Consider the following 14,705-nt stretch of genomic DNA (forward strand, 5'->3'; position numbering starts at 1 on the left):
TAAAGACAACATGTTACTCTGTTTAATTTTTATTGTTAAGCTTTCATTCTGAAGGACATAAATACAATTATCAGCAGGCAGGACATTTATTCTTTCACTTATGTCAGGTCAAGGTTATTTATAAATCTATGCTGCTAAGTAATGAAAACAGACCAGAAAATTATACATAGGCTACTACAATAATATACAATACTAATGTGATTCATTTTCTGTTCTATTTCTAGCTCTATTAAGTCTGCGTGTCAAATTATAAAAAGAATTTTCTTCTGAATTATAGACAGATTTTTGTATTCACATCATAAGTATGCATGTACGGTTTTAAAAATATAATCACATAAAATAAAATGACAGTGAATGCTGAAAAAGCCAATCCTGCACATTTTATGCAGAACGAATAGTGTATTTTTAATCCATTTTAAGATGTATCCTGTACATTTTGTATGTCGATAAATAGCACCTTCTCATTCTGTGGAAGTGAAAACACGAATGACCTTGTCCAATTTCTACACAAATGACGTACATTATACAAGTTATATACCAGAGCAGAACAGATTATCTTCAAAAATCTGGAATTCAAAATGTAGTGTTTTATCAATGATGAATAGATTTTAGATTGTTTAGATTTTCTGATTATTTTTTCAGGCCTATCAAGTATTTACGTTACGTTATTAAAATGCATTTGATTTCTCAAATGATTCTTCAACCATAAGTCTGACATGACAGATGTTTGTTCAACAATCTACTGAAGCAGGTGTGGAGATGTACTGATCCTTCACTGTGACACAGACATGACAATGCAAGACACAGTTTGCGTGAGGTGGTGTTGATTTCATAAGTTGTCTACCTCTAGCTGCCCACAGTTTATCTTGAGATCTTTTTGCCGTGGAATACTGATAAATGACTAGCTACTGACTCAACTCACAGTGCTATGTTCCTGTATCCTAGTGCTGTTTCAATAATGCTAAAACTCGAGATCGAGTGAAGCTGTTGGCATTATTTCATGATTAAGGATGTAATGGTGTAAATGTAAACTTTAAAAAACTATTTTGATCATCTTTAATTTGTCAGAAGAAACATTTCTGTACTTTGCATACGTTTTTTTTCGTATCATTTAAACGTCAATATGTCCCAAATGCATCGTAATAATATATATAGAGATTTTTTTTATACTTTAAGTTTAGTTTTTCAGAGGCTTGTATTTAAAACATATTGGTTATCTGATTTTTCTATAAAAAGTTAACACTTTACAATAAAGTTTCATTTGGGGAACCATGTGTAGAGAGATGATGGCCTAATGCGTTGTAATAGTACTGTACTTAAGTACACTTTTTGAGTATCTGCACCTTACTTGAGTATTAATTTTTCAGACTTTACCTTCACAACATTTGAACCAAATGTCATACTTTTTACTGCACTAAATTTATAAAAAGGACATAGAAAGTTGTTTGTTTATGGCTTGCGATCTGCCAGGACCTTTCACCCTGATAGCACACTTACAGTACATCTGGTACAATATTTCAGCACAGTTAAATTGCCCAAAAGGACTTTTCCCATGCCGTATGCATGACCGGGGGAGCAGTCAAGAATATGAATAGAGGAAAGGAGATTTGAGTTCGTCAGATTGGCATTGTCAAGGATGTGTGAGAGAGAGAACCCAATTGCAGGCAGCGAAACGGGGATGAAGGGGTTAACAAGGACTTTAATATATACAGAAAACAGAAACAAAACAAAAACCCACGAGGGGGTGACAACAGGGTACACACTAAACTGAACTAACTACAGACTAAACACTTGACAAGAATACAACTACAAAAACACCTAGACTAACAACTCAAAGACATGGCATAGCATAGCATAAAGCATGAAGTAGCAAGGCATACCAGTACACTAGATGCAACGAACGAGCACAGGACAATGAACACGAGGATGTTTTAAAGGGAGACAGACAAAGGATAGTAAACAAGGGTCAGGTGCGGGTACTGAAACACTCAGGGAAGGTTAACGAGGAAACGAGATGGCGGAAAACACTGACGAGACACGAGAAAGCACATGGCTTTCTCACACAAAACCTAAGGCTATGCCATGACTCCGCTGCAAGACCAAGAATAACAGGACTTGACGCCGGCTGGAAGGCCGGCAGGGCGGACTTGACGCCGGCTGGAAGTGGACTTTAATGGACTCCAAACGTTGAAGGGTAAAATGACCGTTTCAGTGCAGCTTCAATGGGCTTTAAACAATACCAGACAGTGAATAAGGGTCTTATCTATCTAATTGATCGGTCATTTAATTTTTTTTTAGATGATTTAAAAACACAAATGCTCGCCTTGCTCTGTTCTGCAAGGCGCGCTCACAACTTCAGGTAATACGTAAAGGTAAAACAACGTTGTCTGACGATTTTTAACTTGGAAGAGAAGATGAGATGGATCTTTTCACACTGCCCTACCACGTCAATCGTGACTTTTTTCACGTAATTACCTACGTGAAGTAATGAGTGAGCTTTGCAGAACAGAGCAATTTTTTTAGCTAGATAACACCCTTATTCATCGTCTGGTATCGTTTAAAGCCCTTTGAAGCTGCACTGAAACTGTCATTTTGACCTTCAACCGTTTGGAGTCCATTGAAGTCCATTATATGGAGTATAGTGCACTATTTCCACTAAGCCTGGAATGTTTTAATCAAAAACCTTAATTTTTTTTCGACTAAAGAAAGAAATAGATAAACATCTTGTTATGTATATGCTGTGTCTCCTTCACAACTCCTTCCTGGTGGAACATTCTTCCTAACGCGGTCCGGTCAACCACATCTCTCACAAAAAACGACTTAAAACCCATCTCTTATGTGAATACTTGACAGACAAACAAAACACCAACTCTCTCTCTTCTCTCAACAGGTAGTGGTCTAGCTTTTGTTGAAACTACTTTTTGCAGAAAGTAACTTTGTATTAGCACCTATCGTACTATTGCTCTTTTATGACATATCGCTTATTGCTTCCTGAACTCTTTGTAAATCGCTTTGGATTAAAGCGTCTGCTAAATGACTAAATGTAAATCTTGGATGACAACAGGGGTGAGTAAATGATCATGAAAATGTATGTTGAAAGTAAAAAATTCCTTTAATCACAAGACACCCTCAGCGCAGGTTGATTTCGGGACCCGTCGGGCTCAGGTCAGGTAGCAGAACACTAATGCGCGGCTATTCTAGACCCACTGGGACCGTTAATGCATGCTCAGAGCCCCTGGCCCCGTATGGCATAACAGCACAACACATTACCAAAATCAACGCAACCATACGCACCACCCCCTGGGCTAAGACTGTTGTCGCCCCACTGGCACCGTTAATTCATGCTCAGGTCCCCCGGTTCCGTAACATTACAACACACAACACTACTTTTTTAAAGAAAGTCTGTGGTTTAAATCTACTCGCATTTCCCCATCCCTGGCTATACTCAGCAGACCTGAATCTGGGGAAAGGGCTTGGACCTCGTTTTCTGCCCCTGCGAATATGGTTGGATTTTTACCTAGTTAGCCTGGGCATTTTGGGGGATGGCATTTGCTGCCACTTTCTTGGTCTCTACTGCTGCATCCAAGCACTTTAGTACTTGATTCTGGTGCCATTATGTTAACAAAGTAAATGCACAACGACCTAACGTGAACAAACCATTAACAATTAAAGCTTATTAATATTAACCTTTAACAAAGATTAGTAAATGCTGAATATGTTGTGCTTTTGTGCATTTGTTCGCGTTAACTGATGCAATAACTGATGTTTACAAATAGATCCTCATTGTAAAGTGTAAGCACGAAAGGTATCTTGTCAACATGGTCCATCTGAGTTTAAAGTAGACTTTGGGTTATGGATAGGGTTTAGATTAGGACTGTCTCTTTGATAGAAAGCAGGACCAAGATAAAGATGTTTATCAAAACCACCCAAGAGGTTTTATCCGCAAGCTATTAGGGTCAAGCAAGTGAAAGTAGTTCAGTTTAAATGTTTACATTATTTTATGACAATATGTAGTACATCTCTATGGAAGCCCGTTTCCGCCAGGGTTGGGAATATTTTTTTAATTAGTATCTCATAATAATGACTTAAGTATGTCAAAATAATGAGAAACTAAGTCGAAATTTCGACTTAGTAAGTCATAATAATGACGTAGTATCTCATAATAATGACTTAGTAAGTCATAATAATGACTTAGTATCTCGTAATAATGACTTAGTATCTCATAATAATGACTTAGTAAGTCATAATAATGACTTAGTATCTCATAATAATGACTTAGTAAGTCATAATAATGACTTAGTATCTCATAATAATGACTTAGTAAGTCATAATAATGACTTAGTATCTCATAATAATGACTTAGTATCTCATAATAATGACTTAGTATCTCATAATAATGACTTAGTATCTCATAATAATGACTTAGTAAGTCAAAATAATGACTAAGTATCTCATAATAATGACTTAGTAAGTCAAGATAAGGACTTAGTATCTCATAATAATGACTTAGTATCTCATAATAATGACTTAGTAAGTCAAAATAATGACTTAGTATCTCATAATAATGACTTAGTATCTCATAATAATGACTTAGTAAGTCAAAATAATGACTTAGTATCTCATAATAATGACTTAGTAAGTCAAGATAAGGACTTAGTATCTCATAATAATGACTTAGTATCTCATAATAATGACTTAGTAAGTCAAAATAATGACTTAGTATCTCATAATAATGACTTAGTATCTCATAATAATGACTAAGGATCTCATAATAATGACTTAAGTATCTCAAAAAAGTTTCTCATTATTATAAGATACTAAGTCATTATTATGAGATACTAAGTCATTATTATGAGATACTAAGTCATTATTTTGACTTACTAAGTCATTATTATGAGATACTAAGTCATTATTTTGACTTACTAAGTCATTATTATGAGATACTAAGTCATTATTTTGACTTACTAAGTCATTATTATGAGATACTAAGTCATTATTATGAGATACTAAGTCATTATTATGAGATACTACGTCATTATTTTGACTTACTAAGTCGAAATTTCGACTTAGTTTCTCATTATTTTGACATACTTAAGTCATTATTATGAGATACTAATTCAAAAAATATTCCCAACCCTGGCGGAAACGGGCTTCCATAATCTACAAACCAATTTAGTAAAAAAAGAAAAACGAGCGTTAGCTCAATGCGTCATCTAGTGGGAAAAAACGGGCTTTCTGAGGAGTCATGAGCGAAGATTCACATTTTCTGACTTTTTCTCCGTATGTTTGAAATGCTGTTTCTGCTTATTTTGAGTTACTAAAAGGTTTGCCGTCACATTTTGATCTTATATTCAATTATTCGATAGTAAAGAATACTCAATTTTACGGCATCATTTAACTAATAAAATAAAAGCTATGAAATAATAAATAAGGTTTTAAAAGGTTTGTGGGATTGGACGGGACGGTGCTTTCTAGTGGTTTGTAATATTTAAAGCAGGTGTTTGAGGATGCAAGAGGAAAGTATTAGGCGCCGTATGGGGTTTAAATCAGACTGCGCTTATGAATACATATATAAAAGTGTGCATACAAACATATACATGTATAGTATTGGATGTTCAAGCAAACACATATGAAAAACATGTGCGCACTAATGTTAAATCAATACATCTAATGTTAGTAGCTCATGCATGCATGTACACTTTTTACTCGAAGCGTCCAAACACACCTATACAACACTCGCACATGCATACAAAAATATAACTCACACTTATAATAAATATATAATAAAATGACAGCATGCATAGTGATTTCATATGTGGATGTGCGTGAACTTTTCAGTGTAAACGGAAGTAACCTGGCGACTCAACGAGGTTGGCAATGGACCGCTGTAAAGTTAGTTTGACTTTGGACATTCATAAGACATTCGGTTTCATACCAATTAAGCTTTATGTTTGGCTTACTTTACTCTGTTTTTGATGGGGGATTAGAATTTGATGTATTTTATAATAATTGTACAACTTTTAATGTACGTAATTACATAAATCCATCCATCCATCCATTTTCTTCCGCTTATCCGGGACCGGGTCGCGGGGGCAGCAGTCTAAGCAGAGATGCCCAGACATCCCTCACCCTAGACACTTCCTCCAGCTCTTCCGGGGGGACACCGAGGCGTTCCCAGGCCAGCCGGGAGACATAGTCCCACCAGCGTGTCCTAGGTCTTCCCCGGGGTCTCCTCCCGGTCGGACGGGCCCGGAACACCTTCCGAGGAAGGCGTCCAGTAGGCATCCGTAACAGATGCCCAAGCCACCTCAGCTGACCCCTCTCGATGTGGAGGAGCAGCGGCTCTACTCCGAGCTCCTCCCGGGTGACCGAGCTTCTCACCCTATCTCTAAGGGATCGCCCAGCCACCCTGCGGAGGAAGCTCATTTCAGCCGCCTGTATCCGGGATCTTGTCCTTTCGGTCATGACCCAAAGCTCATGACCATAGGTGAGAGTAGGAACGTAGATTGACCGGTAAATTGAGAGCTTCGCCTTGCGGCTCAGCTCTTTCTTCACCACGACGGACCGGTACATCGACCGCATTACTGCAGAAGCTGCACCGATCCGTCTGTCAATCTCCCGTTCCCTCCTCCCCTCACTCGTGAACAAGACCCCGAGATACTTAAACTCCTCCACTTGAGGAAGGAACTCTCCACCAACCTGAAGTGGGCAAGCCACCCTTTTCCGACTGAGGACCATGGCCTCGGATTTGGAGGTACTGATTTTCATTCCAGCCGCTTCACACTCTGCTGTAAACCGTCCCAGTGCATGCTGAAGGTCCTGGTTTGAAGGGGCCAACACGACGACATCATTCGCAAATAGCAGAGACGAGATCGTGTGGTCCCCAAACCTGACACCCTCCGGCCCCTGGCTGCGCCTAGAAATTCTGTCCATAAAAATTACGAACAGAACCGGTGACAAAGGGCAGCCCTGCCGGAGTCCGACATGCACTGGGAACAGGTCCGACTTACTGCCGGCAATGCGAACCAAGCTCCTGCTTCGGTCGTACAGGGACCTGACAGCCCTTAGCAAAGGACCACAGACCCCAAACTCCCGAAGCACCCTCCACAGGATGCCGCGAGGGACACAGTCGAATGCTTTCTCCAAATCCACAAAACACATGTGGATTGGTTGAGCAAACTCCCATGCACCCTCCAGCACCCTGTAGAGGGTGTAGAGCTGGTCCAGCGTTCCACGGCCTGGACGAAAACCACACTGTTCCTCCTGAATCCGAGGTTCTACTATCGGCCGTATTCTCCTCTCCAGTACCCTGGCATAGACTTTCCCGGGAAGGCTGAGAAGTGTGATCCCCCTGTAGTTGGAACACACCCTCCGGTCCCCCTTCTTAAAAAGAGGGACCACCACCCCGGTCTGCCATCCCAGAGGCACTGTCCCCGACCGCCACGCGATGCTGCAGAGGCGTGTCAGCCAAGACAGCCCCACAACATCCAGAGACTTGAGGTACTCAGGGCGAATCTCATCCACCCCCGGTGCCCTGCCACTGAGGAGTTTCTTGACTACCTCAGTGACTTCGGCTTGGGTGATGGACGAGTCCACCTCTGAGCCCTCAGCCTCTGCTTCCTCAATGGAGGACGTGACGGTGGGATTGAGGAGATCCTCGAAGTACTCCTTCCACCGACCGACGACATCCCCAGTTGAGGTCAACAGCCTCCCACCTCCACTGTAAACAGCGTTGGTAGGGCACTGTTTCCCTCTCCTGAGGCGCCGGACGGTTTGCCAGAATCTCTTCGAGGCCAGTCGATAGTCCTTCTCCATGGCCTCACCAAACTCCTCCCAGGCCCGAGTTTTTGCCTCCACAACCACCCGGGCAGCAGTCCGCTTGGCCTGCCGGTACCTGTCAGCTGCCTCAGGAGTCCCACAAGCCAACCAGGCCCGATAAGACTCCTTCTTCAGCTTGACGGTTTCCCTTACTTCCGGTGTCCACCACCGGGTTCGGGGATTCCCGCCTCGACAGGCACCGGAGACCTTACGGCCACAGCTCCGAGTGGCCGCTTCGACAATGGAGGCGGAGAACATGGTCCACTCGGACTCAATGTCTCCAGCCTCCCTCGGGATCTGGTTGAAGCTCTGCCGGAGGTGGGAGTTAAAGATCTCTCTGACAGGAGACTCGGCCAGGCGTTCCCAGCAGACCCTTACAGTACGTTTGGGTCTGCCGAGTCTGTCCAGCTTCCTCTCCTGCCATCGGATCCAACTCACCACCAGGTGGTGATCAGTTGACAGCTCCGCCCCTCTCTTAACCCGAGTGTCCAAAACATATGGTCGCAGGTCAGATGAAACGACCACAAAGTCGATCATCGACCTGCGGCCTAGGGTGTCCTGGTGCCACGTGCACTGATGGACACCCTTATGCTTGAACATGGTGTTCGTTATAGACAAACTGTGACTAGCACAGAAGTCCAATAACTGAACACCGCTCGGGTTCAGATCAGGGGGGCCGTTCCTCCCAATCACGCCCCTCCAGGTGTCACTGTCGTTGCCGACATGGGCGTTGAAGTCCCCCAGTAGGACGACGGAGTCCCCAGTCGGAGCACTTTCCAGCACCCCTCCCAGAGACTCCAAGAAGGTCGGGTACTCTGCACTGCCGTTCGGCCCGTAGGCACAAACAACAGTGAGAGACCTAACCCCGACCCGTAGGCGCAGGGAAACAACCCTCTCGTTCACCGGGGTAAACTCCAACACATGGCGGGAGAGCTGGGGGGCTATAAGCAGACCCACACCAGCCCGCCGCCTCTCACCATGGGCAACTCCAGAGTGATGAAGTGTCCATCCTCTCTCGAGGAGTGTGGTTCCAGAGCCCAAGCCATGCGTAGAGGTGATCCCGACTATCTCTAGTCGGAACCTCTCAACCTCCCGCAGGTGACATTCCACGTCCCTAGAGCTAGCTTCCGTGTCCAGGGATCGGGCTGTCGAGGCACTCTCCTCCGACTGCCGCCCGATCCACAATGCACCGACCCCCTATGGTCCCTCCCGCACGTGGTGAGCCCACGGGAAGATTACATAAATCCACATTAAACAAAAACAGCATTCGAGATAAAGGTATCAAACCAACTGTAACATATTCAGAGCATTATTCCTTGTGATGCACGAGGCTTGTTTTTCTGGGTATTAAACTGATATTTGTATATATTGTAGCAGAGGGAGAAATGACACATACACAGAAAGTCGTTTTACCGCCCCGGAGGGGACCTTTTATTTAGATATGTACGTGCAGGGTGCTCGGTGCAACGTCCAATGGGTCCGTGGGTGTGGCGTAGGCGTGTCCCGTGATTAATTCCCTCGCTGGTTCGTGCTCTCCGTGCCCAATGGCGTGTCCGTCCAGTGTGCCTGTGTTTCCTCTGTGCGTGCTTCCAAGCGCGGTGCCGATCGTCAGTCCTCCGAGCCTGCGAGACAGAAGACATAACCATTAATCCTGGCTTGCATGGGAGTGGTAGCTCACCGTGTCTTCTGGTTCGCTGCATTTTATGCCAACTTGATTGGAGAGTTGACGATCGGCAGCTGTGGCTCGTCCGTTTCCCTGGCGACGCTGCTTGCGCAAGGGGTGACTCGCCACAAGATGCTAGTGAACCATTAATTTATTTACACAGTCCTGATAAAATCCATTAAGCCTGTACACCACTTCAGCTAAAAGAAATAAACCAACTGTAATTAGTAACTTTGTATTAGCACCTATCGATCTATTGCTCTTTTATGTTATCGCTTATTGCTCCCTGAACTCTTTGTAAGTTGCTTTGGATAAAAGCGTCTGCTAAATGACTAAATGTAAATGTAAACTGTACATTACTCACAGTTCTGTCTGGTGTACAATGCTTAGTCCTATAAAAATACTGACCCTTGATTTATTTTATTTAAACAGATTTATGAACGATTTATTGATTTAATACTCTTAAACACAATTTGGCAACTGTATAACAACCCGCTCTGTTACACACATATAAGTGCACAACTCTTATACATTTAGTGTGGGATTTCCACAGCTGACTAATTCACACAGTCTGACACCACATGTCCGTGCCCACTATGACAGTAAGTTCCCTGTTTTGTCATAAAAGTTGCGAAATAATATGTCTGACTGTTAATGTTGTACAACTTCTAGATCATTGCTGTCATCTGGTCTGCCTCAATAGCACATCCAATAATACATACCTGTTTTAAAGTGCAATATTTTAGACAATAATACAATACACAATAATACTGCAGAGCATGCAATATGGTTTATATACCATATAGCGCAGTATATCCCGTTTTGATATACAGTACCTTCCATGCATTTCTATAATTCATTATCACATATATAGCCGTCCTTTGGATGAGACGTTAAACCGAAGTCCTGACTCCCTGTTGTCATTAAAGATCCCATTGCACTTCTGGTTGTCAATCATGGCCTCCTAACAATCCCCATCCTCTGAATTGGCTCTATATCCCTCTCTCCTCTCCACCTATAGGGGTTGTGTGGTGAGCGCACTGGTGCCGTTGTACTGTGGCTGCCATCGCATCATCCAGGCGGTTGAGGAGAGACTCCCCTAATATGATAGTAAAATAATTTGGGTGTACAGCAATACACAATATTTCAGGCATCTTCGGAGCACAAATGAAGATTTTTAGGTGATATCCGAGAGATTTCCAGGCCTCCGCATAGACATCATGCTTATAGTTGTTGCCAAGGTCCAGAAAAGTACTAAAGACATCGGTAAATTGGTCCATTTGAGCATAGTGGCTCAGTTGGATTTATTTGAAGCGACGAGAATGCTGTATGTGCGAAAAAAAACAAAATACAGACTTTAATCGATATATTATCCCCTGTCTCGTCAATGTATGGCTCGCGTTCACAAGAGCATTTCTTCACGGTCTTCTTGGACGAGAGAACTTTGACGCATGTGTATTAGGTTTGTGCGGCGAACCAATTTCGGATGGAACCAATTACCAGTTCGAATGGACCAATTTAACAATGTCTTTAGTACTTTTCTGGCAAAAACAGACACCATGATGTCTATGAGGAGGCCTGACATCTCTCGGATGTCACCTAAATATTTTCATTTGTGCTCCTAAGACGCTGGAAGTTCTCTTAACATGTTAAACGTCATGTGGGTGAGTAAAACATTACACAAAGTTGATTTGTGGGTGAACTTCCCCTTTAACATACGTTAACCTATGCTTCAATGTAATACCATTACAATCCGATAGAGGGAAATCTCTGACCGATTTTCAGCTTTGAACTGAGGTGACATCACTGGACTGTCAAAGTAAAGGCAAGGATTTGGTCAGCTTGAAATTAAGATTTTTTTACATAACTGCCCACAAATCACCCTTACTATGAAATAATTCGATGTTTAGAAACAGATATGATTTATTTCGAGTGGTGTATTTTGCATTTAACGACTACACACGTATATGTGGTTTTATTTCATTTTATTAAAAAATGTTAGTTTGTTTATTGTGTATTGTTTCCCTGCGGGTTTTCCTTTGTCCAGAAAAGAACTACGACTTCCAACTTACAGCATCAATCAAAGTGATAATTTCACAATCACAGCAATATGCAAAAGCAGAAATAGCATCTAAAGTTGTCAAAATTATTTGTACAAATATGAATTATTAATATTACAGGTACCCATGCACTTTTTTACACTGTTCATTTTATATTTACATTTGAATGCATTTGGCTGACGCTTTTATCCAAAGCGATTTACATTGCATTATAATATACATTTGTATCTGAGTGTGTTCATGAGGCCAACAAAGTTAGCAGTGATCTTTTGTCTGTGGTTTGTGGTTGGAATGATACAAAGCCTTATAAATAAGAGCCCAGGGGCTTCTGACGAATACAGAGGCTCAAACTGTGAAAGAGTCTTCATTCTTCAGGTCACACCTCATCATCTAAGATGCTACGCAACGTCTTTCTTGTCCCTTTGCTCATATGTTCAGGTAAAATCAACACTTTCTTTCAGTAATGTTGTCAAAGTGTGTGAAGGATCACCTATTGTTAACTCTTTTTATTCTTTATTTTGGACAGTCTGTGCAGTTCACTTGGAGATCCGTGAAGTGGAGTCCTCCGAGGATGTCGATGAGATGCCTGTACGTTTCTCCTGCTCATGAAATTGTTGTTGTCATTAATGCAGATCAGTTCTGCAAAACCTGAGATTCAAGATTTTTGTCTCCTATGAATGTTTGATGTGTTTGTCAGCCTGACAGAATGACGAAACAGAAGCTGCCTGGTCTTTGTTGGGCGTGCAATTGGGTCATGAAAAAGGTGAAAAAAATGATCTCCCCGAATGCAACTCAGGTAAGTGTCACGATGTCATGCTTCTCACGTTAAACCTTTTACACCTTAAAAATACATAATGATAGTGTAAATATTGTGCGATTTCCATTAGGAAGAAATTCAAAAAGATCTACATGAAGTCTGTGAGAAAATTGGCTTTTTGAAACGCATTTGCAAGAGTTTTGTTAATAAGTATTTGGGCACTTTGGTGGAGGATCTCAGCACCACCGATGGTCCAAAAACTATCTGCATCAACGTTGGAGTCTGCAAGTGAGTTTCCAGGAAATAGACAACATTTCCGGTCTGAATGTATTGCATGCATGGTGTTATTTACCTTTGATTGGTAATATTTACCATCTGAACTGTGCTTTCGTTGTTGTTGCAGCTCAAAATCATCATTCTCCAAGAAGTTCATCCCTTCATCTGATCCAGAATTTGACAATTTCTTAACGAATTTCTAACAGCACTTTCTAAATCTACAGTATGTATAAGTGCACATGTAATCAAATATATCTATAAAACAAACAATCATCTGTGTTTCATTTAAGTTGTAATGCAATATAATTTATTTTTCAATCAACCTAAGTTTGCTGTATCTGAAAAGATAAAACATACTAAACAATAAGACTAAAGTCTTTGAATACAACACAAATGGCATACAGCATGCAAGCTTAAAATGATACCCACTCGCTGCTGGATTTCACTTTTGTCTGTTGTTTTCACATTGAGATTTAACAACAGTGCCGATTTTATTCCCCCTAATAATAATAAGTGTGAAGGTCACAGTTATACTCTATAATCCTCTAACCCCACAGCTAAACCTATCACAGAAAACTTTATAAACATCAATGTAAATAAACATCATTCAGTACGATTTCTAATCTGCTTTTCTCACGGTGACCAAAAAATGCCCCAACAAGGTCAAAAGGGGACTGGTATTACTATCTTTGTGCAGGGGACATTTGGTCCACACACAAACTTACCATTAGTCACTTGTTGTGTCATAAAAAAATAGTTTTTTATTGATCATCAGTCTGTGATGTGGTGTATTGTGGTTAAAAATAAAAAAATACACATCGTGGTTGATTCAAAGCCCTAAAAGAAAGAGCCCAGAGTCTTCTGAAGAACACAGAGGATCAGAGTCTGAACGATTCTTCATCGTTCAGGTCATAGCTCATCATCTCATTTACCTTTGCTCAGGTAAAATCAACACTTTCTTTCGGTCAACACGTATGAAGGATCAACCAATATAAATCGTTTTTATTCTTTATATTGGACAATGTGTGCAGTTCACTGGGAGGTTGGTGAAGTTGCCTCCTCCGAGGGTGTCGATGAGATAAATAATAATCATTTTATGTGCATGCATTAATGCAAAACACAATCTCACATCTGTTCTACACATTCAAACATCTGGTTTCAAACATAACACTCCATAACTCAACGTCTGCGCTGCTGTGGACAAACGTGTTCATCTGTGCATATTTGATGCGTTTGTCAGGCTGACAGTATGACTGGTGTTTGCTGGATGTGTGATCTCCTCGACCTCAACACCGGTGAGCATCACGATGACATACTCAGTGTGAGAGAAGGTGACAGGAAGAAACTGGATCTCAGTTCAAGAGAAATGAGATCGGCAGACCATTGATGACACAGAGAAGAAAAACATTTTACATGCCAACATCTAAAGCTTTGTAGGGGTGTAACGGGTCGCGTATTCGAAGCCGTCCCGCCAACGTTCCTATGCCATACTCCCTTCGAAGGGGACATCCCTTGGAGTTCAGACTTTGGAGTGAACAGGGCTTTTACTTGCCATTATGTAGACGATTGGAGGACACTTGGCAAACGAAGTGATGTAATGTCCTCATTATCTTCAGCAGGCATGTTCCTTTGACAACGATCAACATTGTGTCCGTCAGCAGATGTCACTGTTTTCATGGCATACGTTACATTAGTCATTTAGCAGACACTGTTATCCAAAGCTACTTACAGACAGGGAGCAGTCAGCTATATCATACAGGAGTTGTACAGGAACTTAAGCATAAAACGTAACTCTTTGCAAATAAACATACATTTTATATTTTAGGCAAGGCAAGCTTTTATTTATATAGCACATTTCATACAAAATGGTCATTCAAAGTGCTTTACATGAAAAGAATTAAAATAATAATCTAAAATAATCACAACAATAATACAAGGAATTTAAAAACCTTTAAAATTATTAAAAAAATATTTTTAAAGTTAACTAAAACAGTTTGTTCTTAACAGCAGTCAGTTCGGACAAGGTGCTCATTCAGTAAATGCACAACCTAAAAGTTTATTTTTTGTACTTAAATGTTGATAATGTTTTAGCACATCTGATCTCTTCTGGGAGCTGATTCCAGCTACGGGC

General features: G+C 41.3%; 1 protein-coding gene across 1 annotated transcript; it reads left to right on the forward strand.

The window, feature by feature from the left end:
- The first annotated feature begins 11,880 nt into the window (after positions 1 to 11,880).
- On the forward strand, positions 11,881 to 12,836 carry LOC306895668 (saposin-C-like). The gene is made up of 5 exons (XM_079459081.1): positions 11,881 to 11,979; positions 12,068 to 12,129; positions 12,239 to 12,337; positions 12,429 to 12,586; positions 12,702 to 12,836. The coding sequence occupies exons 1-5, from the start codon at positions 11,937 to 11,939 to the stop codon at positions 12,775 to 12,777; spliced, it is 438 nt and encodes a 145-aa protein (XP_079315207.1). The 5' UTR covers positions 11,881 to 11,936; the 3' UTR covers positions 12,778 to 12,836.
- Positions 12,837 to 14,705: the final 1,869 nt, after the last annotated feature.

Source organism: Barbatula barbatula, assembly GCF_947034865.1.
Source record: "Barbatula barbatula genome assembly, chromosome: 6".
In the NCBI taxonomy this organism is placed as follows: Eukaryota; Metazoa; Chordata; class Actinopteri; order Cypriniformes; family Nemacheilidae; genus Barbatula; species Barbatula barbatula.